The following is a 25,979-nucleotide window of genomic DNA, read 5'->3' as shown; positions in this document are numbered from 1 at the left end:
AACCATGCACATGTAGGGCATGTGCCAAGCAGCCCAGCTAAGGCTAAGAGAACTAAATTGAGATTTGAGCTGCTGCCCACACCACGGAAAGAGAGTTTACATTTTGAGACCAGCCAAGTTAACTGCCTGCTAAAACAAACAAATAAACAAACCAACCAAACACTCTTCAGAGGAATATAACTGAATCCAGAGGTTCTGCAACCTATCGATCATAATGTCTAGGACATAATCTAAACTTACTCGATATACAAATAAACATGAAACTGTGATCCATTCTCAAGAGGAAGAAAAAAGCTAAAGGAGGCCTACTCCAAAAATGAATCAGAAGTTGGAATTAGCAGGCAAGGACTTTAAAGAGCTATTATATTCAAGGACATAAAGAAAAGTTTGTTCATAATTAATGAAAAGATAGGAAATGTCCACAGAAAAATATAACCTACTAAAAAGAGCCAAATGAAAATTCTATAATGAAAAATACAATATCTGAAACAAAATCTTCACAGAATTGGATGATCAGTAGGATGGAGATGGCAGCAGAGTCAGGGAACTTGAAGGTACGTCAATAAAAATTATCCAATCTGAAGGACTTAGAAAAAAAGACTGGGTAAAGAAAGAAAAAGAACAGAGCCTCTAGGCCCTGAAGGACACTATCAAAAGGTTTAACATACATGGAACTGGAGTTTTATAAGAAGTGAGAAAATGGAGCAGAAAAAACATCTGAAGAAATAATGGTCAAAGACATTTACAGATTCAAGAGGTTCAGTGAACCCCAAGTATGATCCTTACAAAGAAAACCACACCCAAGCACATCCTAGTTCAACTGCTAAAAACCAAAGAGAAAATCATTGAAGCAGTCAGAAAAAAAATGACACATTACGTTACATACAGAGGAACAATTATTTGAAAGCCCAGTGACTTCTCATTGGAAACAACAGAGGTCAGGTAGATAGAAACAACAGAGGTCAGAGGAAGAACAGCTTTAAAGTGCTAAAAGAAAAAACAGAAAAATGGTGTCCACTCAGAATTCTATATCCAATGAAGTTAAGTTCAATTCATTTTCAGATAAAAAACAAAACAAAACAGAATTGACCAGCAACAGATCTACACCACAAGAAATGCTAAAGAAGTTCTGCAGGCAGATAGGAAACCAAATGGAAAAAAGATCTTTAGGAAAGAATGAAGAACACTGTATGGGGTTAAATACAAGAGATTTTTTCCTCATTTTCCCTAAAATATTATTGAAAACACAACATATAATCTTATTTTGTGAGGTTACTAACATATATGAATGTAATATAAATGCCATCTAGAGCATAAAGGGACTGAGGTGGTGCTGAATGGGCCTTCACGGTTGCAAGGTTTCTACATTTTAAGTAATGTACAGTTAATAACTTAGACTGTGAAAAGTTAGAGATGGGATATTGTAATCCTTAGAGTAATCACTAAAAATATAACGCAAAAGGTATTGCTAAAATGCAAATGTGGGAGGTTAAGGGAGAGAAAGAGGTGCGGAAGATAAGCTGTTGGCTTCAAAGTGCCAATCCCTCTGAGCCAAGAACTAATAAACTGACCATAGAGGACTTCTGCTTCTCTCCCACCTAGGCTTCAGGTGCGTGTTAATTTCTAACTGATATGGAGCCAATACTTCTCCATTTGTTTCCTGCATCTCTCCATCCAACCTCATTTCCCTGTCCCTCTGTAAAGGGAAATAGAGGAGGAACCACTTAGAGCCACCAATCCTTCATTGTCCAGAGAGGAAGAGAGACAGTCATGTCTGTTCCACTCTTCCTTGATGTTTTTAGGGATAACACTCCTGGAGACAAAATTCAGTGAAGGGGAATTAAGAACAACTAGAGAGAAAACAAAAATGGTAACAGAAACAGAATTGAAGGGAAGGAATTATGGTAGCTATTGGGATAAGTTTGAGGATTTCACTGTGGGTTCTGAGGGTGGGGATCAGATTTTAAATAGTAAACATATGAATTACAGCTGAAATGTAAACATCTAGTCAGAGGTCTCTCTTTATAAAATAAGACGAGTGAGGGGAAGTGAACAGAGCATGGAGAAATACAGGAGGGATGGGGGCAGTCAATGACCCATTCAGTGAGGAGGGGGCACACTGTGCTAAAGAGACAAGAAAGAACACGGGTCTTCAAGTTAAGAGACAGAGGCCCAGGATCTTGGATCTACCCTTTGTTAGCTGCACAATCCAGGGCAAGTCATAGGGCTGTCTAAGCCTCAGGTTCCTCAAGAGAAAAGGGCAATAATAACTCATCCTTAAGAACTGTCGTGAACTCAAATAAGCGAATCCATGTGAAAAGGATCTGTGAAGGCATGTAAGCACAATGGACTAATTTGTATGAAATGCAAGTTTAAATCTCACTAGAAATTTGTTTACTTCACACAAAACCAAATTATGGAGGTGCAACTACAACCGAGATGCACATATAAAGCTCTGATCATCTATGTGTGGGTGGGAACCAATGATGAATCAGAACTATCCTTAGATAAGAAACGTTTAAGACATAATTTTTAGTGGAAACAATTTAAATTTTATATTAAATTCCTATTACATTTAGATTTACTACTTACTTTTTATTATTGGGAAGGCTAAGGTCCCTCCCCCCTCAAAAAACCCTTAAAGTTCAGATGCTGTGAACATTTTAAGATGTATACAGGGATAATTGAGAAGCAGATTACTCTCCCAGATATTATCTAGACCAAACAGGATAGCAATGAGAAGGAAAATACTGGGATGATGACTAAGGAGGAATTTAGACACCACCTTTGAAAGGAATTTTGGAAGCTAATACAAAACCACTTGAAAAAAACACATAGCAAAGAAGCACAAGTATCCTCATGTCATTAATCAAACCTAAAGCTTTTTTTTTCAATTGAGGTGATACTGGCTTATAATATTGTGTAAATTTCAGGTGTACATTATTATATTTCAGTTTCTGTATAACTGCATCGTGTTCACCACCAATAGTTTAGTTTTTATCCGTCACCATACATAATATGCCCCTCTACCCTGTTTGCCCTCCCCCCACCTTCCCCTCTGGTAACCACAAATCTGTTCTCCTTATCCATGTCAAACCTAGAGCTTTTAATTCAGAGTTCACATTTTAGGATAAACAAAGAATCAAAAAAGATTTTAAAAACTTTTAAGATGCTGTTCACAGATTAAAAATTTAAATTCCATGTCTCCATAAGACATCTATAAAATGTCAAAAAGATGTCCTGGGTATTTGGTATGTGGATAATAATAGCTAACACTTTTAAATTCAAATAACCAGATTTTTCTAAACAGTAACTGATAATTTTTCTGTACCCTAAGATCTTCAGGTTCCTCTGGATCTTCAGAAGAAGCTTTGCTGTTACTACTACTAGCGCAGCTCTCGAGGTGTGTACCCGCCACTAGCCCCGCCCGACTGGAAGCATCATGGACGATGAATTCCTTTAACCCTGAAAACTAGACCAGAGGCAGGGTTTGTGATCCCGCTCTTGCAGGGAGGCTAAATCACTTGCGCAAGGCCACAGAGCCTTTTAAAACTTCTTTTTAAACTCTAACCTTCATAATACAAGATACGTAACTCTAAACACCAGGTTAAATTCCTCCAAACTAAGTGTTCTCTGTGCTTTTACTTACATAGGTTACATACACACACCCCATTTACTCTAAAAGTGTTGCTGGCTTGAACTAGCAGCCTCACAGATCAACTGAAATACAGTTTGTGTCCTGAGATGCTTTATAATTCACTTGGGTATGACACTGAGATGCAATAAAAAAAAAAAAATTTGTGGCTGCAGCCACTCCAAGCTAACTTAAAGCCCTGACCAAACAGACCTCGCAAAGGCCAGCTTTGTATGATAAAGAAGCAGACATGACAATATTAAGTTAAAATAACAAACAAACAACACCCCCAAATCCACCCCCACCCCCAGCCCCAACAAGACCCAAGCTGGAGACAAGGCTATGTATTATGTACACAGTATGAGTCCACAGCAGGTCAACACACACCGGCATGGCTTGCCTCTAGCTTCCCTCAGGTCACCCCTGGAGAGATTCAGCCTCATGGAAAACTTCTCAAACTGCTCCCCACTATATCTGGAATTCCAGAGGGCCACAGCAGCAAAATGCAACACACTCAACATGGGACAAGACAAATAAAACAAATAGGATAAATATTTTGAAGCTAACACACTGAAACTATGTCACCTTTCAAAGTCTTGTTTGGGGGCCTCCACGCATATACTGGTGATGCTGCCATTCTTTCTAGGGACTTTCTTTTTTTTTTTAAGATTTTATTTATTTATTTTTTCCCCCCGAAAGCCCCAGTAGATAGTTGTATGTCATAGCTGCACATCCTTCTAGTTGCTGTATGTGGGACACGGCCTCAGCATGGCCGGAGAAGCAGTGCGTCAGTGCGCGCCCGGGATCCGAACCCGGGCCGCCAGCAGCGGAGCGCGCGCACTTAACCGCTAAGCCACGGGGCCGGGCCACTAGGGACTTTCTTTGGTTGATATTCAAACAAATGCGAGAAAACCAGCTGCAAGAATTACTTATAATAGTATTTTTTTTCTTTGCTTTCTTCTTTTTCCTTTTTAACCAAACAATATTAACAACTTGGTCACCAATCATAATCCTAAAATGGAGTACTTAATGACTTCTAGCCATGTCTCAAATCAAGGTGTACAGCATGATAGCTGACAGCTTGAGCCCTGGGCTCAGGACTTGACCTGAATTCCAGCTCTGTGACCTCAGGTAAGCTGCCTAACCTCATAGCTTCAGTTTCCTCATTTGTAAACTGATGATGATAATACTACCCACACCGCCAAGGACTATGAGGATTAAGATGAAATCATGCGTGACAGTTTATGGCACAATGCCTGGCAACAGAAAGCACTCAGTAAATTTGGTCTTTAATGTTTTAACTAGTAAAGCTAACTGTAGAGGATGGAGACTTGCTATCAACGAACATGGTACTAGTTCTAAAGGTCTTCCTAAAGAGCTCAGTGAAGGAAGACCAACTGAAAATCATGGAGCACCTTCCAAGGTGATACTTACTAGGTTAGTGTTCTTTAGAATAGAGAAGTTCAGGTAAATTGTTTACATATCACTTATATTCTTTTATCCAACCTTCATATATGAAAATGGTGTGCTTAGAAACAAGGAGAAATTTCCGAACGTTTAAAAAAAACTATGGTCGGAGCAACTGGAGCGTTCACTCACTCCTGGGAGCAATATACTGGAATATCCACTTTGGGAAACAGGCAGCATCTACTAAAGCTAAACTTGTGTATCCCCACTGACTTGGGATTTACCCCAACTGAACTTCTTGTACAAATGCTCACCAAAAGACACTCACTACTATATTCAGACAGTAAGAGTCCTGACAGCCCCAACCTGGAAAGTATCCCAATTTCCACCAATAGTAGAATGGATAAACTACGGCATATTCACCAACGGTACAATATACAGCAACGAGAACGAAGTACTACTACCTCAACAATATGGATGATCTCACCCTAAATGTTGAGCAAAACAAACCAAAAGCAAAAAAGTACATACTGAATGATACCATTTACATAGAGCTCAAAAATCGGCAGAATCAATCTATGGTAAGTGGGTACGCTTGGAGGGTGAACGGTAACTAGAAAGGGGCATCTGGTGGGTTTCTGGGGTGCTGGCAGTGTTGTTTTCTTGCTCTGGATGCTGGTTGCATGGATGTGCCCAATTTGTGAAAATTCAATGAGCTGTTCACTTCTTGCCATGTTTATACGTTCACATCTTTGGATGTTAATAAAGAGTTAAAAAAATACAAAAACTATGGTACAAAACTTTAAATTGATAAATCTGTTTATTGACCTCATTTGTCTAAAAAGGATTTAAGAAACTGCACATTAAATTAAAACGCTTCCCTAAACTGGGAGATAAAACCAAAAGTCTTTTTTTTATAGTGGCACAAATAACTTAGTCAAGCAGAGTACTGCTGGGAAATAGTATTTTTGAGTACAATATAAGCTCCAAAAAAGGCAGATACTCAAGCCATTTATTGTGGTTTCCTTGGCACAGTATCTACCAAAGAATTAACTGAATTAAACAGGGATTAAATGATTTTTTTCATTCAAAAAATATTTAGTGCACTCTTATAACCTGTCAGTCACATACTACAAAATGCCAGAGTACACATTATGAGAAATTTTCACTGTAGGTGACTGTAAAATATTCCTATTGAGGAATTTTTTACACTTGCTAATAGGCCACCTACGGGTTAACCTCATTCTTCTTCTCAATGGAGTCACATCTGTGAATAAGAAAACCGGATGCAGGGAGGACAGGCTCTGAGTCACAGAGATCAACCCATGAAAGTATGACCTGAGTACTTCATGACTTGGCCTAACGAAGCTCATCCTGAGAGCCACTTTTTCAACCTATAATATAGTAAAGACAAATATAGGGCCCAGTCAAAGAAGAATGGAATTCCACAGTAATTTGACTCTATTTGCAATTTCTCTTTTAAGGTAGATAAGGAGAATGGGATTAGGGAAATGTTTTTAACTGCCCTGGCTGGGGTAAGGGCTATGCAAAATTTATTACTTTGTTAAAATCTTGGATATAATAAAGATTTTGAAAAATTCAATAAAAGTAACTATTTGATTATTGTGATACATTATTACATATAAATGTTCAGGCAAGTTATTATATTATAAAGTTAAATTTTATTGGCCTATTTGGTAGCCATATTATACATGTTTAAAATGCAAAGTTAAGCTCCATTTCTGATTAAAACAGAATACAGAATAAATTAATGCTCAATGACCTGTGCTAACTGTCACAAGAAGATATCCATAAATTATAGTCTAAGTACATTATATTATATTTATATATATTTATATATATATGTGTGTGTACATATATAAAATAACTATGTTTAGTTCTAAAACTTCATCTTGCATAGTTTTTGGAGCTAACTTACTTTAATAAAACAGTCTTTAAATTAATGTTAACCAGACTTATCTGCGCTCAGCAATGACCTCAGCGACTATTTGGACCCTTCCTGTGTCCAGGCTCCGGGCCTGGAGGTGCAGGCAACACCGAGGTGAGTATGACGATCCCTGTCCTCAAGGAGCTTCAGTCTAGTAGGGGATGAGACATACTAGACTGTGAGCTCCTCGAGGGCAGGAAAAGTGTTTTGGTCATCTTGCCCAGTAACTAGCACCAGGCTCAGCTATCGTGGTCTCACAGTGTGTGGGGAACCGAACTGAACATGGCACGCAGCCATCTGCAGCAGCACAGGATGAGCATGACAAGAACAAAGTGCTCTGGAGACTGAAGGCACAGGATGGTCAGCTGTGAAGTCACGGAAGAGCCAGCACATGAAAGAAGCCAAGAAAGATGGGTAGGATTTCACCAGGTGGAGAAGGAAGCATTCCAGGCTGAGAGACAGGGTTAGTTTGGCCATAATGTGAGAAAGGGATGGAAAAGACACCGTCAGGCCATAATGGAAGGAGTCCTACATGCCACTCTAGAAGCCTCTCCCTAACACGGGGAGTAACAGGAACCCACTGAAAGTTGTTTTGAGCAAAGGAGTTAGTCTTCCATACTGATGTTTCGGGAAGACTGCCTAACAAGCTATGCTGGACAGACGGAAGGAGAGTCCAGCTGGAGAAGCAGTGGAGAGGGAGTGGTCCTGAAGACACTGCAGAGAGGGTTCTCCAGCTAGTCAGCTGGTTGGGGCAAGCGAGGAATTCCTGAGGATCCCAAGATGGAGATGAAGATAAAGGCACCACTGTAACCTACAGAAGGTGAGGGGCAAGAGCTGGCTGAGAGGAGATGGTAACAGATTTGCTTTAGGGATAAACATGATGCCCATGATGCAATTTAAAACGCAGGTTTGGGACTTGTGAGAAAAGGGCAGGATGGAAGCAAAAGACAGACAGAGGTGAGAAGTGAAGCCACAAGAATGGTTAAGATAATCCAGGAAGAGTACCGAGAGAAAGGAGGAGGCTGAGAATAGAAATTTGGTCAATACTCATAGTAATGGTGGAGAAACAGTGGGTCGGTAAGATAAAGGAGATGTCAGGGAAGCAAGCAGATGGAACTGGGATCAGAGAGGGAAGAAATTTCAAGGTCAAGACCTGTCAAATTCCAAGGAAAGATCAAGAAGGAACAAAAAACATTTATGAGCAAAACATGAAACAAAGCACCTTCAAAAATCCAGCTCTAATAGTGAGAGCATATCTAATTAAGTTGTATGAGAATTAAGAAATGGGAAATTTCTAGCTTGAAAAAAGCTGTCTAGAAATACTCGAAGGCCTATCATGTGAGACGCAGAGCAGAGTTTGTTCTGTGGGGCTCTAGAGAGTGGAACCTGGCTGGCGGGTGAGCGTCACGGGGTCTAAGGAGCCCTCTCTCACAGTGTGCTCTCCCTGTATGGTGAACAACTGCTGACTCCGGTCTCTCACTGGACTTTAAAGCCTGGGGGCAAGCTTGTGTTCTGTTCACTGCTGAATCCACAGAACCTAACTCAGAACAAAGTAGGCACTTAGCAAACAGTTGCTGACTGGATGAATCTCTTCTATTTCTAACTATTGGCTTTAACTCTTCTTGAAACATTCTCCTTGTAAGGAAACTTGTCTAGCAGGTTGAGCTGCCTGAGATGAGGTGAGGCTAGAGGAAGTTTAGAGAGGGTCCAAGCACTGGGAGATATGGTTGGGCTAGTTGAGCTCTCAGGGTCTTCTGGACCCCGATATTTAGTAATGGCATAGCAAAAAAAAAAAAAAAAAAATCTCACATAAAATCAGGGAAGTATCCCAAATATGAAAACAAGTGATACAGTACATGTTAAAACCATGGCGTTGGTTGGCTGGTTATATAATTAAGCTCCCCAAGCATACTTTTTTTTAAACAGTTTTATTTATTTATTGATTTTTTGTGAGGAAGATCAGCCCTGAGCTAACATCCATGCTAATCCTCCTCTTTGTGCTGAGGAAGACTGGCCCTGAGCTAACATCTATTGCCAATCCTCCTCCTTTTTTTTTCCCCCCAAAGCCCCAGTAGATAGTTGTATGTCATAGCTGCACATCCTTCTAGTTGCTGTATGTGGGATGCGGCCTCAGCATGGCCGGAGAAGCGGTGCGTCGGTGCACGCCCGGGATCCAAACCCAGGCCACCAGCAGCAGAGCGCGCGCACTTAACTGCTAAGCCATGGGGCCAGCCCTCCCCATGCAAATTATATTAAAATATCTTGTTCATTAAAGTATTAAGCTTCAATCTAGACTTTAATTCAACTCAATTCAACAACTGTCTATTGAGTGCTCATTAGGTGCCTGGTCCTAAGCTCCATATTAGGGCTACAGAAATGAGTAAGACACAGTGATGCCCACTGAGAGCTTTGAGTCTGGTTGGGGACACAGACAAGCAAACAAGAAACTCTCCAGGCCAGGAGGCAGGCTCCACTGTGCAGACACTCTGAGGGGTTCAGTGCACTAAGTCCCTGTGCATTCCTTCTGGGGGACTTGGAGCTACTAGAGGTTTGGGTCTAACAGCGCCTGGCACAAAGTAGGAGGCACAAAATGGCAGCTGAATGGGCAATGTGGATGTTTTAACTATAATAACAGTACTGAAAAGGTGCCAAAGGAGTGGCTATCTCTTTGGGGGTAGGGTTGATTAGGAAAGTTTCCTGAAGGAGGTAACATCTGAGCTGGATTCTGAGGATGGAATAGGAGTTTATCAGGCGGCAAAGGTGGGGAAGGCATTTCTGGGAGAGAAAATAGCACGTGAAAGGCAGTGAGCTGTGCTGGGAGAATTATAAAGTAGTTAGGTGTTGCTGGAGCTTAAGTATCGGGGGGATGAAGGAGTTGTATCGAGATTTGAGAGGTAAGTAGGGACTAAATTATTACAGACCTTGTAAGCCATGCTAAGTCAGTTAGAAGTTAGAGGAGAGAGATTTAATCATAATGTGAAATTTATTAAGATTTTAAGATATAATCTACTCAAGACTCTAGCAAGGTATAAATAAATGCAAATCAATTAAAAAAGTGATGTTTGCCCAAGAAATAGGTTAGCCTTAGACGTACTGATAAAATGACCTGGAAACACTATTACTGCAACAGAGGAGAAGCAGCATAAGCCTGCCCCAGCCCCGGGCCCTCTCTCCCCCCACTCCTACCTGAGCTGAGCTTTGAGCTCAGTGAACCGGGGCCGCCTGCTGGGGTCATAGGCCCAGCATTTCGTCATAAGGCTGTAGAGGGTAGGAGGGCAATTTGGAGGCATTGGTAATCTTTCCCCATTTTCAATTCGACCGATCACATCATTGTTCTTCACTCCTTGAAAAGGCTTCACACCATGCATCAGTATCTCCCACATACACACACCTGTGAAGCGGGAATGAAAACATAGCAGTGAACTTAGCAGGAAGAGTGTAATTCCTATGTTTCAGGAATCACTTCACAGTCGGCATGAGAACCAGCTGCGTGATTGTGGGCAAATCAGCTAAACACAGCAACACTCGATTCATTCTGTTATAAAATGAGAACAGCCATACTAATTTAATATGATGTGAATGGTGAAATATTACATATTACCAAGGAAAAAAACAATTTTTCTAAGAGGTTTATTTCTCTAAAAGTTCTCTATTAGAAAATGACCCACCAGCTACAGTGATGCTTCACACTAAATGAGCCAGTTCAAAAAACCTCAATAAATTTTCGATTTTACTCCACTTTAATCCAGCCTGCTTATGATTACAGCAGCTGACCTGAGGCCCAACACAGAAAACCCTAAAATTTAAGTCTTACACTTTTACAACACTCAGTTTCCTGTCAAGATTTCCCTTAACAGTGCTGGCCCATCCTTGCCCAGCGTGCACAGTGGCCTCAGTATCTGGCTCATCCACTAACCAGTCACAATGGTTCCCACAGGAAAGTCTGGGACTTCTCTGGGCTGCAGTGACTGTGTCCACAAACTCCACAATCACCCTCAAACAGTTTACTCGCATGCTCCCCTTGTAAGTCACAGACTTTCCCAGTATCTTCTGAATAATACTTGTGCATTCACCTTTAAAAGAAACAAGTGAACAAAACCTAAAACTGAGAGGGAGGACCACATAACACAACCACCAGGGAACTAGGAGAGCAGGCTGGCATCCGCGGCCAGTGGTTTTCTCCTCGTAGCTTCTTGTCGTCACCTGGCATTTTGGCCCCTCTGGAGATCCTGCCACCCCCGAACATGCCACAAACATGCCTTTGCTTGTGTTAAATTCTCTATATTTAACGCTCTTTCATTTTCTTCTTTACAAACTCGCCTCTTTTTAGGTACATTGGTGAGTTCTTTTATAATGCTTTTCCTGATTCGCCCCTGGGAAAATCTCATCTCTGCTTCCATCATAGATGTACACTGTGTAACTGGTGCCTTGAGGAGAGGAGTAGTGACTTTATTTCTGCATCTTCAGTACCTGAAATGGTATGTGCCTCAAAGGGGGCAAGGCATATTATCATATTAACGTGAATTAGATTCTGAAATTAGCCAAAAGTCCAGTAATTTCAAAGTAAAGAGTGAATGACAAAAATAATGTCTTGAGTTCTGCTTTTCTCACCAGAAATTATGACAACATTTTCAGTAATAATAACACTGGGTATCATTTCTTGAGACCTTAATATGTCTCTGGCACCGTTCTCTGAGATTTACATATGTTTTCCTTAATCCTCACAGTTTACATTTTTTAAAATACTGTATTTTATCCTATCTAATATGCCACTGATTATAAGACACACTATTACTTTATATGACCAAAAAAAGAGGGAAAATGCTGCCAACTAAACTATGATACAATCCTTTGTTACCTCTTAGAATTACTGTATTCTTACTACAGAGCTCTTTTACACTTATTCGGACAAGAAAGCAACATCAGTATGAACAAAACAAAGTCCACGTGAGGGCTGGCAAGGTGAACACACAAAACACGCCCCCAACTAACACAGACTGCAAAATACCACTGATTTACAACACACCTCAGTTTCAGAAATGTTGAAATGTGAAAAAACAGGCATCTTAAACTTTGAAATACGAAATTTCCTTGAGAGGATAAGCCTCGCTCTCTGGGTCACACTGCTAATAAGCCAGGTCTTAGAATTTAAAGCCACATTGATTAGACTCCAGAGCCTTTTCTAATCATGTCACGCTATTTCCCGCTCTACTGAAAAGTTCCTTCTTTCACCTACTACCAATTAGGGCACTAAATGGTTATTAAAAATCAACAGCAAGTAAACAGAAGAAAAAATAAGAACACACACAATGTATATAAAGTTATTTTTATTTATAGGAAAAAAAGGTACATAAACTTAACAGGGCATCTCTGAAGTAGTTTAAAATCTAGCAGAGAAAATACGCACAAAAGACTATTCCCAAGATCAACACGTGAGTGTTATGACAAAGAGAAAACACAGAGAATGCAGAGAAAGGAAGTTTATATCGGATGATTCACCTGCTACATAGGGCTTCAGGGAAGAGGGGACATTTGAGGTGACCTTGAAGGTTAGACAGAATTTCAACTGGAGGAGAGAGTGTAAGGATAAGGTATTCCAGGTAGAAGGAGTAACATCAGCAAAGGTGGGGCAGGGGAGTGAGTGTCTTTAAAATCTGGATCAAGTAGTTGAAGTAAGTAGTGTAGAATGAATGAGAGCCACACTTGTACACTAGCTGGGAGGTACTGCAATAATCTACTGAGCAGAAGGAGGAGGATGACAGTGACTGACTTGGAGCAGGCAGGAAGGGACAGAGTAGACATCAAAGAAGTAGAAGCTACAGAAGACGAAGGATCAAACTTTCAAGCCTTGAGACAAGTCAGGAAGGAGGTCAGATTCCAGAATAAAGAGAGGAAGTACAATTTTAGTTACTCTGGATTTGAGGGGCTATCACAGAAACAGATGGACAAGTTAACTAGTTAAAGTCATTCACAGAAAAGGAAAGAATGAAATGGCAAAAAGAGGAGAGAAAGAAGGAAATAGGTATCTCCCTGTGAGGGAGGAAGAGATGGCACAGGGAAACAGAAAGGAAGAGTGACAGAAGGCACTGGAAATTCACAACAGCGGAGCACTACAGAAGCCGCAGCTGGAAGCTGGTGCACGGTGTATGCTCAGTGACTATTTGTCAAACGCACCAAAGAGGAAGTTTGCTGAAAGAGATGGTCAGGCAAGGCAAGGTGAATTAACCCCATATTCTCAAGAGGGATAAAGCTAAGTTTATCTTGTAGAATACATGAAATATAATTAAAAAAAACACAAAACTTTTCAAAATACTCACCAAACATCCACACATCACTAGCTGAGGTAAAACGTCGAAAATTGATTGACTCTGGAGCCATCCATTTAATAGGCAATTTTCCTTTGGAAGCTAGAAGATTAATTTTAGAAAGTGAATTTTCTTTGTTATCTGCTAAAGAATCTAATAGTTATAGCTAGCTAAGATTTTTGGCATCAAAATAAAAACTTTTAAATATTTGACTCCTTGGACTTTCCGTTTCTTTGGGAGAACTACTTTTCATTTCCTTGATGTTCTGAGGTCATTTTGGGGTGATGAGTAGTTAGACTGGGGTAGGGAATAAAACACTGATGTCCTTCTCTCTGTGGAGAGGCAGGGAGCAGGGAAGTGAGAGGGAGTCCTGGTTAACTGCAGGTATTAGCCTGCAGCTCGGTTATGAAAGGCTTCACAATTTCCCCAAACGGACCCTAACGTATAGGGTGGAACCTTGCTTTAGAAATGGGCTGCTAATGACATACGCTCGATTCTCATTCGCTGTAGTCATGCTCAATAAAGTTGCCACCAACACGCAACACTGCTCCTAGGGGAAATACGTACATATATAGGCATTTCTCACATAGATTCTAATCTTAAGTACCAAAAACAACTTATCCTGATAGGTTCTGTTTTCTTTAGAAAACAAGGTTCAGGTGTGTTTAGTCTGAAGGCTGCCCCACTAGCAGGTGCCAGAGATGGGATTTAAACCCGTCCAGCTGGCCCAGAGGCGGAGGTGCTTGCACGGTGCTGTACCGCCCCCACACGCCTCTGTCCTCCACACGCGAATTTTGTGCTGCTCTGTGCATGTCCACACATGACTACAAAAGCACAGTGAGTACTGATTTGTGGAGTTACAAATTTTAGCCAGTAGGCAAATGTGCAAATACGGAATCCACAAATAATGAGGACGGACTGTACTTTCATCAGTATGTGACGAGCAGGAGGGGGCGATGCAATGAAAAGGAAAGCCTGAAATCGTCCCTCTTTAGAGGCCTAAAAACTTCCCTTTGTGCCACACAGGAAACAACGCATCACCCCACTAAACATCCTTCAACTGCTGGGTTACAAGATGACACCCTAGAGTACCTTTCCTGAAGGAATTCTAACTCTCAAAGGTGGAAACAGAGTCTACTCCAACATGGTACGAGGTATAACCAAGACACTGACTACATGCCCAGTGTCACAGAAGTACGGAGGAACAGTGACCAAGGGGCAGGTCAGGAAGGCTTCGGGGAAGGGACAGGGGATCAGAGTTGCTAGGACAGGGGCAAGGAGGAGCTATAGATACAACGGCAGGGGAAAGAGCAGGTTTCAAGGGGCCCAGAGCAGGGGCACCTGGGCCCCGCCAGCCTTGTCAAGGGCCTGGACTTCCTTCTGTAAGCTAAGAGTGCCTCGAGGACTTTCAATCAGGAGACAATTAAATTTGTTTCATTTATTTTTTTTCCATTTAACTTCAAGCATTTGCTCGACTAATGAGGTCAAATCTTGTTTGATTCCTTCAGGACAAACTACTCTACAACTGTGCTCCGAACGGAAGAACCCCTAACCTGTAGGGGCTGTATTCCTGAAGCCTAAGGGAATCTATACTTACTGACCTTTCTGGGATGATAATATATGCGTGAATTTGTCAACTGCCCATTTCCAATGTGGTCTAAATGAAGCAGAACCTCGGCCATTACACTGTTGGGAGTTTAGCTCTTTATTGGAATTCTAGGACTTGGATTACTTAGGATTTGAGCTGGATATGAAATGTATTTTAAAACAGTGGAAAGCTTACTTGGTTGTTTTTAAGTTAAATGAGTAAATAACCAAAATGAATAAACAACCAAAGAATTTTCTTTTCACACAACAAAGGCTCACTGCTAAAATTGTTTCAGGCTATAGTATACAGAAAGCATAGGAAAGGGACTAGTCATGAGTTATAGTATAAAATGAAAGAGACTATGGAAAAATTTGGGCTCATTTTGCTACAATATCAAAATCAAACAAACTAGGAAGAAAACTGGCCTTTGCAACACAGTAGTAATAATTAGAATATACACTAATAGCATACTATGAATTTATAATTCATACCTTAGCTGAAGTACTAGGAATATGAAAATTATTCCAAAGTAATTATTTGTTCAATAATAATTTGAAGAACCAAGTCAATCTGATTCCAAGATGGCAAAATTAAAGAAAAATCACGAGGCAGTTTTTAGTTCCAAAACTAATGGATCAAAGTCTCTGGACTTAGGAGATTAGAGATTTGTAAGTCAGATCATTTTCTCTGAGCCAATGCATCTAACCCCCTTTGCTGTGAGGTATCTAACTATGTCTATTGGTTGAAAGACATCTGGGCTGATTACAATTTTTGGCTAGTAGAAATAACACTGCAATGAACATTCGAGTACAGGTTTTGTGTGAATATAAGTTTTCATTTCTTTGAGAGAAATGCCTAGGAGTGCAATTGCTGGGTCATATGGTAGTTGCATTTAGTTTTTTAAGAATCTGAAAAACTCTTTTCCAGAGTAGCTGCACCATTTTACATTCTCACAATTTATGAGTAATTTAGTTTCTCTGCATCTTCGCCAGCATTTGGTGTTATCACTATTTTTTATTTTAGCCATTCCGATAGGTGTGCAATGATATCTCACTGTGGTCTTAATTTGCATTTCCCTAATGGATAATGTGCTTATTTGCCATCTGTATATCCTCTTCAGTGAAATCTCTCTTTATATCTTCTGCCCATTTTCTAACTGTATCCTTTGTTTCTCTTTTTACTGTTGAGTTTTGAGAGTTCTTTCTATATTCTAGATACTAGTCCTTTGTTGGACAGGTGGTTTGCAAGTATTTTCTCCCACTCTGTAGCCTGTTGTTTCATCCTTTTAATAGGGTCTTTTGTAGAACAAAAATTTTTAATTTTGATGAGGTCCAAGTTATCAATTTTTTCCTTTTATGGATCGTGTTTTTAGTGTCAAGTCTAAGGACTCTGCCTAGCCCTAGATCCCAAAGATTTACTTCCATTTTTTTCCCTAAAAGTTTTATAGTTTTACATTTTATAATTAGGTCTATGATCCATTTTGAGTTAATCTGGAGTGAGGTTTAGGCTGAGGTCTATTTTTTGCCTATGGATGTCCAACTGCTCCTGCACCATTGTACACCTGTCAAAAATTTGCTGAGCATATTAGAACATACCCTTTTAAGAAATAAAAATCATTAGAGATCCTGAGCCTATTTTTATTTATTGCTCTAATTTCTTACCTTTGTAGTAAGTACTGTCTTCCATATATCGGGATAATCCAAAGTCTCCTAATTTGACACAATCATTTGAGGACACCAGAACATTCCGAGCAGCAATGTCCCTGATAAGGAAAAATTTGGGACAACAAATTTTAATACAAGGAAAACAAACCCACAAACTCATCTATATTATATAAAGACATATTGATAGATACTTTGAAAGACAGCTTACATACAGTGCAAACGGGAGATTTATTACACACTGAAAAAAAGGATACTTTTATTATTTTACTTCAAATATATTCCTTTTGGCAGATATTTACTCATTAATATGATGATTAGTATTTTGAATGACGAAAAAGTATATTCTCAAATAATGAAACTGCTTATTACTTTTCATACAATCATATTACCAACTGCATTAACTGACAGACAGTGATATACAACCAGGGTCTGTAACCATGCTGCTACCAAGAGATCTCAGTAAACAAAATAAAAGTTATCTTCTGACGCCAGTAAATGATTTTGCTGACGCAGTTTGCTTTAATGCTGGATAACAGAACTCTAACACAATACCGGGCAAACAAACAAACTGTAGGGGCTCCACGTGCATTCAAACTAGAGACCCAGACTATAAAGAGGAATTCCACAGAAAGCCAACAGATGTCACTCACGACACTGTGGTGTCCCGGAAAGTCTCAGGGCAATATCTGTTTTAGGTCCATATCTTCACTGTTCTAGTGCCATGTACAGGCTCTCAACAGTATTTGTGGATGGAATAACTGACCTTAAAGTAACACAAAATGTTTCAAACTGCACGTGAGGAAAAGCTCTTTAAACACGTGTATCAACATGCCGTGGCACTTCACTTGGCTAGGACAGAAGCAGCACAACTTTCTAGTACGTCCGTGTACAACAGAGTCAAGTGGTAGGAAGGGTTTCGGGGCACGGACAGTACCTCTTCTCCCAAGTTCTCCACTGCCCATCCCCCTGCTCAGAAGGCAGCTTACCAGCTTTACGACTGGATCTTACCTGTGCACAAATCGTTTGCTCTCTAGATACGCAAGAGCTGTACTAAGCTGATAGGCATACAGGATCAAAGACGCTAGATCCAAACTGTATTTCCTTACTTGCAGAAACGACCTCAGCTTTGGAACAGTGATCAAGATAAAAAAGAAAAAGAATTATTGACAGAGAATAGAAATCAATACAAAAGAGCCACATTCAACAACAATGGTGCCCATTTCCAAACGTATTTTTGTGAGAATTGCTTCAATTCTCCCCTAAGAAAAAAAGTGTAACGAATGAAACATACTAGTTCAGAAATTATGGTTAATCATTCTTTATTTTAAATCCTACTGTTAAATTGAAATCTTCATGACAGTAGACAAATTTCTGAAAAAATACAAGAAGATACTTCTAGGGAATGAATAGAAGCATAGTAGAAAATATTGCTAAATAACAATAGTTTGGAGAAAAAGATCTTGTTATTACCATTCAAACAAGCCTACTATACAACCACAGCCAGCTCACCTGCACTCCAGACCTCACTGTATCTCTGGGCAGATCTAAGGATAAGATGATGAGGAGGAAGGGGAAGCAACAAGCAGTTCTCCCTCCTGCCTCCACGAAGTTTTGGGTGCAGAAGGGTAAAATGGTCACGTGTTGGGTATTTATCCGGCTGAGCTTACCAGTCCTTACTACCACTGTTCATCATTAATTCAGCTAAACGCTAATACAGTCATGTGCTACATAACGACGTTTCGGTCAACGAAGGTCTGCCTATACGACGGTGGTCCCATAAGATTAGTATCATACAGCCTAGGTGTGTAGTAGGCTGTACCATCTAGGTTTGTGTAAGCACACTCTATGATGTTCACACAGTGACAAAGTTGCCTAAGAATGCATTTCTCCGAACATATCCCTGTCGTTAAGCAACGCGTGACTAAAGAAAGGCAGATGAATTTAACTAATTCTATAAAATCAATACATAAAAGAGAAACATTTAGCAATAGTTTCTTAGGCCAGAATTTTTTTTTTTTTTCATGAGGAAGATCAGCCCTGAGCTAACATCCATGCCAATCCTCCTCTTTTTGCTGAGGAAGACTGGCCCTGAGCTAACATCCGTGCCGATCTTCCACTTTATGTGGGATGCCGCCAAAGCATGGCCTGACAGTGGTGCGTCAGTACGTGCCCGGGATCCAAACCTGGGCTGCCAGCAGCGAAGCGCACACACTTAACCACTATGCCACGGGGCCAGCCCTTAACCCAGAATTTTAAGAAGAATTTAAGCAAATCCTTCAGAAGCAAAAGCAGAAAAATACCATGAACAAAAAATATCCATAAACCCTCCCTTTTATCTGGAAAGGTAGAGCAGAGGAAGAAGAGATGTTGTGGAGGCCTTAAAATATTTCATCCACCAAACTTTGCTGTCAATGCAGATGAGAAGCGCACTGGGGATCCATTAGGCAGGGACCTTTCCTAATGGAAGGGAGGGCTGATGCTGTCATGAAGAGGAGGAAGGACCCACACTACTCTCTGATTCTTGGTAACTGGAAATCCCAATACTCATTAAAAGCAAAACTGTGTTTGGTATCATTTAAAAAAAGAAGGAATGTGTATAATGTTTTATTTAGAAGGTTAAATCACTAAGTTTTAGTACCAGAAAGTCAAGTGTAGGCATCTGGAAAATTGACTTGTGTTTATCCCCAACCAGGCAGGCTACAGAGCGGACAGCAGATGAGAACAGAGCTCTGGGCCCACACCTGCTCTGCTGAAGTGGTCTGATTCAGCAGGCCTAGGGTGGGGCGCAAGAATTTGCACTTCTACCAAGTTTCCAGGTGATAGGGATACACTGATTAAAGAGTTTCTGCGCTCCGGAGAAAGTCAAATAAGGAGACCTGTTCATACTCTGTTACTCACATTTTTAAAGAAAACTGTGACTAATATCAGCTGGTCTGAAAGACAGTGCAAAGTGAATTCTCAAAAAAGATGAAGGAGCTGTTTAGATTTACCTAAATTCAGCGTTAATTTACCCAAACTCCATTAACATTGCTTCTTTTACTCTCAAATCATTGGGCTAGTTCTCTAGGCAACAGCACCAGAGAGGAAAAAAAGAACCACTTGGTCACCTGTTGCTTCCAGTCCCGATACAACTTGGGGTTGGGGAAGATACTGCTGCCAGTACCGAGTTAGGGGATTTTGGGAATTTAATGATGAAGACGTTATACCCATATTCCCTGAACCAAAACCACAGGGTATACATCATACACTCCCCTTTCTTAAACAAAGGATATCAAACACCGAGTGTAGACTGAATGATTACTAAGCATGACACTACTGTTTAGTCACTGTGACCAAATGGGCTGGCAGTCCACCCAAAATAGGTCAAGCCTGAGGATCATGGTACCTCTCCAAGAGTGCACAGCTCCATGATGATCCAGACAGGGTTCTCTGTGATGACTCCAATCAGCTTCACGATATGAGGGTGGTCAAACTGACGCATTGTTACTAGGGAAAAACAGTTGTCCAGAGTTATTCTTTCGATAGGGTGTTACGTAATGATGGCTGAGATATTCTGTGTTTTCTTGGCCTAGACGCTCTGCAGAAATAAACTAGTTGAGACAGAAGTCAGTGCCAGCCCTTGTCTTGTACTTAAGTCAGAGATAAAGGAACAGGATTAAGGATATAACTTAGACGTAACTGATGAAGTTATGGTACGATTTAGTCTATGGCTTACTAATTTATTGGACTGTTGGGTGGCAAATATTTACTGAAATGAAAGGAGAAGGCATTCATTCGATGTACATGTAATGAAGGACACCAAGGTTCATCCCTACGACCAAAGTCTACTGAGTGCTTTTTATGGGTTAAGCTAAAATAAGCCCAAGCCGGGCACTGGGTCTGAGCAGTGAGCAAAACAGACATGGTCCTTGTCCCCATGGAGCTTAAAGTCTAGAGGGAGGGAGAGACAATAATAATTTTTAAGCAATGTATATTTTATTCCGAATACTTAGGAGGAAAGAACACGGTCCTGTGACAAAGCCTAAGGAGAGACTACTTTGTCTCTGTGGTCAGAAGAGAAGGGACAAGCCACATGAAAGGAGGAAGAACAGCCCAGCTTGAGGGCAGGAGGGAAAGAGCCTGATGGGTACAAATGGACAAGTCAAGATCTGGCTCTCCAAGAGTTTGCATTCAGCAGAGAAGAGCTATTCACACATGATTCTCCCAAGGCAGCTTCGTCATGGGACGTATGAACTGAGAGGCAGACCAGGCTATGGCTCTGTAGCAGGACCAGAGCACTGGTCACGGTCCTTGCTCCTTAGCTAGTCTGTGAGCTCCATCAGGGCAGGGACAGTGTCTGTCCTGCTCACCTCCGAACTCTAGGGCCTGGCAGCATCTGGGCTCGGATCATTTCTACATCTGCCCAATTCCAGTGAGAAGATATTTAACGGTACAGGTACCAAAGGATGAAGGGACAGTGAATCAATCTACCTTTATACCCCAAACATCATGGTTTACCTGAAACAGTCTGTGGATATGTGCCTCTACAAATACAGATACTAATTTGCAAGGCAAGATAATAAATGTAGTTGTCTCATAAAAGTCAAGACATTATTTTTCTTACTTCTTCATAGACAGTTTGGCTTTCAGAGATAGAAAGTCAAATGGAGTACCACAGAAATTTCTAGAAACTTACAGGCTTCTTGAAGGAATTTCTCTCTCACGCTGTCCGAAGTACAGTTTTTACATGTTTTAATTGCAACCGCCAAAGCTGGATTCTCCTGTGTTAGGGAAATTATAGAATCACACACACGTGCAAAAAAGTCCTCCATATGAATCAACGGGCACGTTCATGAAAAGTTGTTCGTTTTGCAACTATGTGGATTCTGGACCAGACAGAATCAGAACTGTAAAATCTTAAGAGTGAGAGAACATTTAAAATACTCTGTACAAAATCCTCAGAAAAAACAGACATGCATGTAAAATGCTGCAGGCAATTCGTTTATTCATTTGTTCTACAAACATTTATTTTCTGCTACGTCAGGCACTTTTCTAGGTGCTTAGGATCACCAGTGAACAAGAGGCAGTGATCCCTGTTCTGCTCAAGCTTATGCTCCAGGGAAGAACACAGACAACAAACATGATACACAAGCTAATCATATGGTACAAGGGAAGGTAACAATGCTGTGCACAGGAGAAGGGGCACATCGGAATGTGGGAGGCGGGGTGTGCTGCTGTGCGAGGCAGACCTCCTGAAATGAGATGAGATGAGCGCAAAGAAGTGGAGGAGGGGAAGAAGGGGGCTGGCCAGGGGGACAGCCCTAGTGGAGTCAAGGCGCTGAGGCGGCAGCATGCAGAGTGCGAAGCGAGCACGGACCTCGGCTGGAGCAGGGGTGTGAGGCTGGGTGGAGGAGACGTCAGAGAGGCCACGGAGGGGCCAGACCACGTGGCGCCTTCTACGCCAGGAGAAAGACAGGCTCCCACTCTAAGCGAGATGGGACCAGTGCAGGGTTTGGGGAGAGGAGTACTCCACTGTGGTACTGAGAAACGGCTGCAGGCAAGTGAGGGAAGGTGCAGGTGACAGCAGATGGCGGCTGGGACAAGTCTGGGAGCAGTGGAGGTGCGGCAAGGGGTCTGAGAGAAGTCGAGTTCAGGTTTTTGGCGAGAGAAAGGGGAAGATCAGAAGCTTAGCTCTGAGACAGCTGAGTCACACAGGTGAGTGGGCAGTAGGACACTGTGACTGGAGTTGAGGGGGAGAGTCTGGGCCAGACAAAGAAATCTGGAAGAAGTCACAATAGGGTGGAGTTGAAAGCCATGGGCCTAGATGAAACCCCATGGGAGACAGAGGGGTCTGAGGACGGCGCCTTGGCGCTCTACAACATGAAGAGGTCAGGGAGAAGAGAAATGCGAAGGACCCTGAGAGGGTGACCAGCAAGGGGGTAGAAAAACCAAGAAAATGTGTTGTTCTGGGAGCGAGGGAAGTTGATCTTTTCTCAAACAAGTTCAAAAGACAGAGCTTAAGAAGAACAAGAAATAAGAGGCTATTTCAAGCAAACCAAAAGAATACCATGGATGATTTTAATTAGTAACTTATGTGCTTATCTTTTTCTTGGCTTTATGTTGTCTTTGCCAGAACCATCTATTCATCTTATTTCATACTAAATGTTTTTGTAGGGTGCTTCACATTCTGTTAAGGAGGCAGAAAAGATGAGGAGGAGAGAAGGAGGGAAGGGAAAAAAAGCAGGGAGAACCAGCAGGGAGGGGACAAAGGTTTAAGAAACACTGCTCCACCACTGCTATGCCCTGACTCCTTCCCCGTCCCCAGCTCCGTTTCTCCCAGAGGATCCTGAGGGGCGATGACATCAACTAGCAGGCACTGCAGCTCCAGGAGGGAAGAGGGAAAACCGTGTGGGTGCTGTTGTTTTTAATCGTCCTCTTTCTCCCCTGGGAGTGGCCAGATGGCGTCACCATCACACAGGTGTGAAGAGTATCCAGCCACTTGGTCCCTGAGGAGGGCTGTATAGTCTTGCTGTTTTTGGTCTTCTCAATAGGTTTTGAACGTTCTGTTCTTTATGTAAATTATCTCACTGGGCTTACAGGTAATCTGTAAGACAACCTAGAAGCTACAGGTTATCTTACTCTTGAGAAGGTACAGAAGGGTCTAGGACACCCATTTTACAGATGAGTCAGCAGAGGCTGAAAGGTTCAGTGGCTTACCCAAGGTCATCCTGCTGGTAAGTGGCATGTCCCTTCTGTGACAGTGCATTACTTCAAGAGTGACTGAGGGCAGTGCATAGTTGTGACAAGCAGTAGGGAGTGGCAGCAGCTTGGGATGGAACTGCTACTTGTCATAAGATTTGGCTCTGAAATGGTGCCTATAGTTCGTTTCTTGAGTGCTGATGAAACCTGAATATGCTAAGCTTTCTCAGAAGAATCCTTGCTACTGAATCATGGGTAGTTGTCCACATAAATAGCAGCCTCAGGCAGAAAAGACTAGTATTAGAGGAGACATGGGAAGACAAGATATTACTTCCTATCTTCTCAATGCTGGAACATCCCAGGGTTTAATCTCAGGATCAACTCTGTTCTCAGTTATCTCATCTAGTGCCAAGGGATACAAGTACCACTTCTATGCTGACTTCCAAACTTACATCTCTAGTCCTCAATTTTCCTTTCAGCCCAGACTCATATAAGCCAACCTACCTATTTCCTATCTTGACTAGGATGTGGCCAAGTTATTTTATTTTTATTTTTTAATTAATTAATTATTTATTTATTTCCCCCCCCCAAAGCCCCAGTAGATAGTTGTATGTCATAGTTGCACAGCCTTCTAGTTGCTGTATGTGGGACGCGGCCTCAGCATGGCCGGAGAAGCGGTGCGTCGGTGCGCGCCTGGGATCCGAACCCAGGCCGCCAGCAGTGGAGCACACGCACTCAACTGCTAAGCCACGGGGCCGGCCCTGGCCAAGTTATTTTAGACTTGATATGACCAAAACAAAACTCCTGATATCCTACTGTGATGGCGAATTTTGTGTGAACTTGACTGGGCCATGGGGTGCCCAGATGCTTGGTCAAACATTATCTTGGATGTTTCTGGATGAATTTAACATGTAAATCAATAGACTGAGTAAAGCAGATTGCCCTCCCTAATGTGGTGGGCCTCACTTAATCAGCTGAAGGCCTGAAAAAGACAAAAGCTGACCCTTGCCTGAATAAGAGGGAATTCTTCCCGCCTAAATGCCATGAGTTGGAACATCATTTTTTTCCTAGGCTTTGGACTAGAAAACATCAACAGCTATCTTGGTTCTCAGGCCTTCAGACACAGACTGGAACTAACTACATCATCCGCTTTCCTGGGTCTCAAGCTTGCCAACTGCAGATATTAGGAGTATCAGCTTCCATAACTGTGTGAGCCAATTCCTAACAAATCTTAAGAACACCCCCGACCCCCATCCCTACTGGTTCTGTTTCTCTGGAGAACCCCAAATAACACATCCCCTATCAAATCTGTTTCTTCCTGAGTCTTCCCCATCTCATTAAAGAAACAGTATTCATACAATTGCTCAAGGTAAACAACCTAGAAACCATTTCTGATTCCTCCATTTCCCTCATCCCCTATATATCCAACAATCCAGGAATAGGACCTACGGTCCCCACCTACAGCATAGATCCAGAATCTGCCCTACCTGGCTCCCGCTACTGCTGTAAGCTCAGTAACGCCCCCCACCACTGCCACCTCATTCCAATGCTCCTACCCTAACAGCAACATCGACTTTGCCCTTCTGCCACTCAGTCTCCACGAGGCATCTCATGACTCAGCTTATGTCTCTCCAAAGGCTTCTATTCCCATTATACTTAGAATAAAAGCCCAACCCTTTACCATGCCCACAAGCTCACTCTTCCACCCGAATCTCTCATCCTAGCCTCATTTTCTATTCTCCAACATCATTTTCCTGTGGCCTCCTCCTTGTTCTGCCTGCCTGGAATGCTCCTCCCCCAGAAATTTGCCCTGAGGTCCTTTTTCAGACCATTCCACCTCAGACAGTGCCCAATGACCTGCCCTTCACTCTGTCCAGTTCCTTGCCTTTCTGCATAACCCTCACCACAATCTCCAAGTATGTTCATTTATTACATACTGAGTCATTATTTACATGACCATTGTCTCTCACACTATTATAACGCCATTATTCTATATATTATAATATATACATAATATACATTGTCATTTACATTATTAGTATCTGTTTTCCATCACTAACATGTAAGTTTCAAGAAAGCAGGTAACTTGTCTTGTTTGTCAAAAAATCCCCATTAGAACAGCACCTAATTCATTGTACATGCTCAGTAAATATTTGTGGAATACATGAACGCTATTAATATCCTTCTTTTAAATGGAGAGACTCACTTATAAGTCAGCTGTGGCATATCTTAAAAATATCTTAAATTGTACTAATTTATTTGAGATTTCACACTATATGATTCCAGGAAATTAAACATTTTTAAAGAAGAGAAATATAAATGGCAAAATGACTGGAACGTAGACTCAGGGGACCATAGCCCCTTTCTTAATCTGCAGAGGAAGCATGCCCGCACGGCAGGATTTCAGGTGGTGATGGCAGCCTGGTCCCTGGAGGACAGTAGCTCGCTGGCACAGAACGTGAACAAGAGCACAGACGGCCTATCTGCTGAATGTCTGAGCTTAGAGCCTTCTTAGAATCATTAGCCATATACCATGCGAAAATGTAACCACTTTGCTTTGAATGAGTTAGTCTTTGTTTTCCTTAACTAGATGGTAAACCTCTTTAGGACCAGGACAATGAATTCTATTTCTAACTAAACACAGGACTGACTGGTATACTTTAGAAATGACACAAAACGCCCATTTTACAGGAGATCTAAATAATAACAACAGAAATTTCTGTAAGACCATAAAACTACTATCAATCTTGTCAAT

At 41.5% G+C, this 25,979-nt stretch overlaps 1 protein-coding gene across 7 annotated transcripts in view; it reads right to left on the bottom strand.

The window, feature by feature from the left end:
• Positions 1-25,979, bottom strand: part of PTK2 (protein tyrosine kinase 2) — a 282,896-nt gene that overhangs the window by 47,133 nt on the left and 209,784 nt on the right. For all 7 annotated transcript variants that reach the window (XR_015555941.1, XM_087447406.1, XM_087447405.1 and 4 more), the window contains 6 exons: positions 21,222-21,306; positions 19,932-20,032; positions 17,555-17,670; positions 16,544-16,644; positions 13,307-13,396; positions 10,176-10,380 (listed from right to left, as the gene is read on the bottom strand). Coding sequence is in view for 6 of the 7 variants with exons in the window: in XM_087447406.1 (XP_087303532.1) it covers positions 10,176-10,380; positions 13,307-13,396; positions 16,544-16,644; positions 17,555-17,670; positions 19,932-20,032; positions 21,222-21,306 (698 nt within the window). In the remaining variant the exon portion in view is untranslated. The remainder of the gene's footprint in view (positions 1-10,175; positions 10,381-13,306; positions 13,397-16,543; positions 16,645-17,554; positions 17,671-19,931; positions 20,033-21,221; positions 21,307-25,979) is intronic.

Source organism: Ceratotherium simum, chromosome 23 (assembly GCF_057802395.1).
Source record: "Ceratotherium simum simum isolate JZ-2026a chromosome 23, ASM5780239v1, whole genome shotgun sequence".
Classification (NCBI taxonomy): Eukaryota; Metazoa; Chordata; class Mammalia; order Perissodactyla; family Rhinocerotidae; genus Ceratotherium; species Ceratotherium simum.
This window is presented reverse-complemented; position numbering and strand designations above follow the sequence as displayed.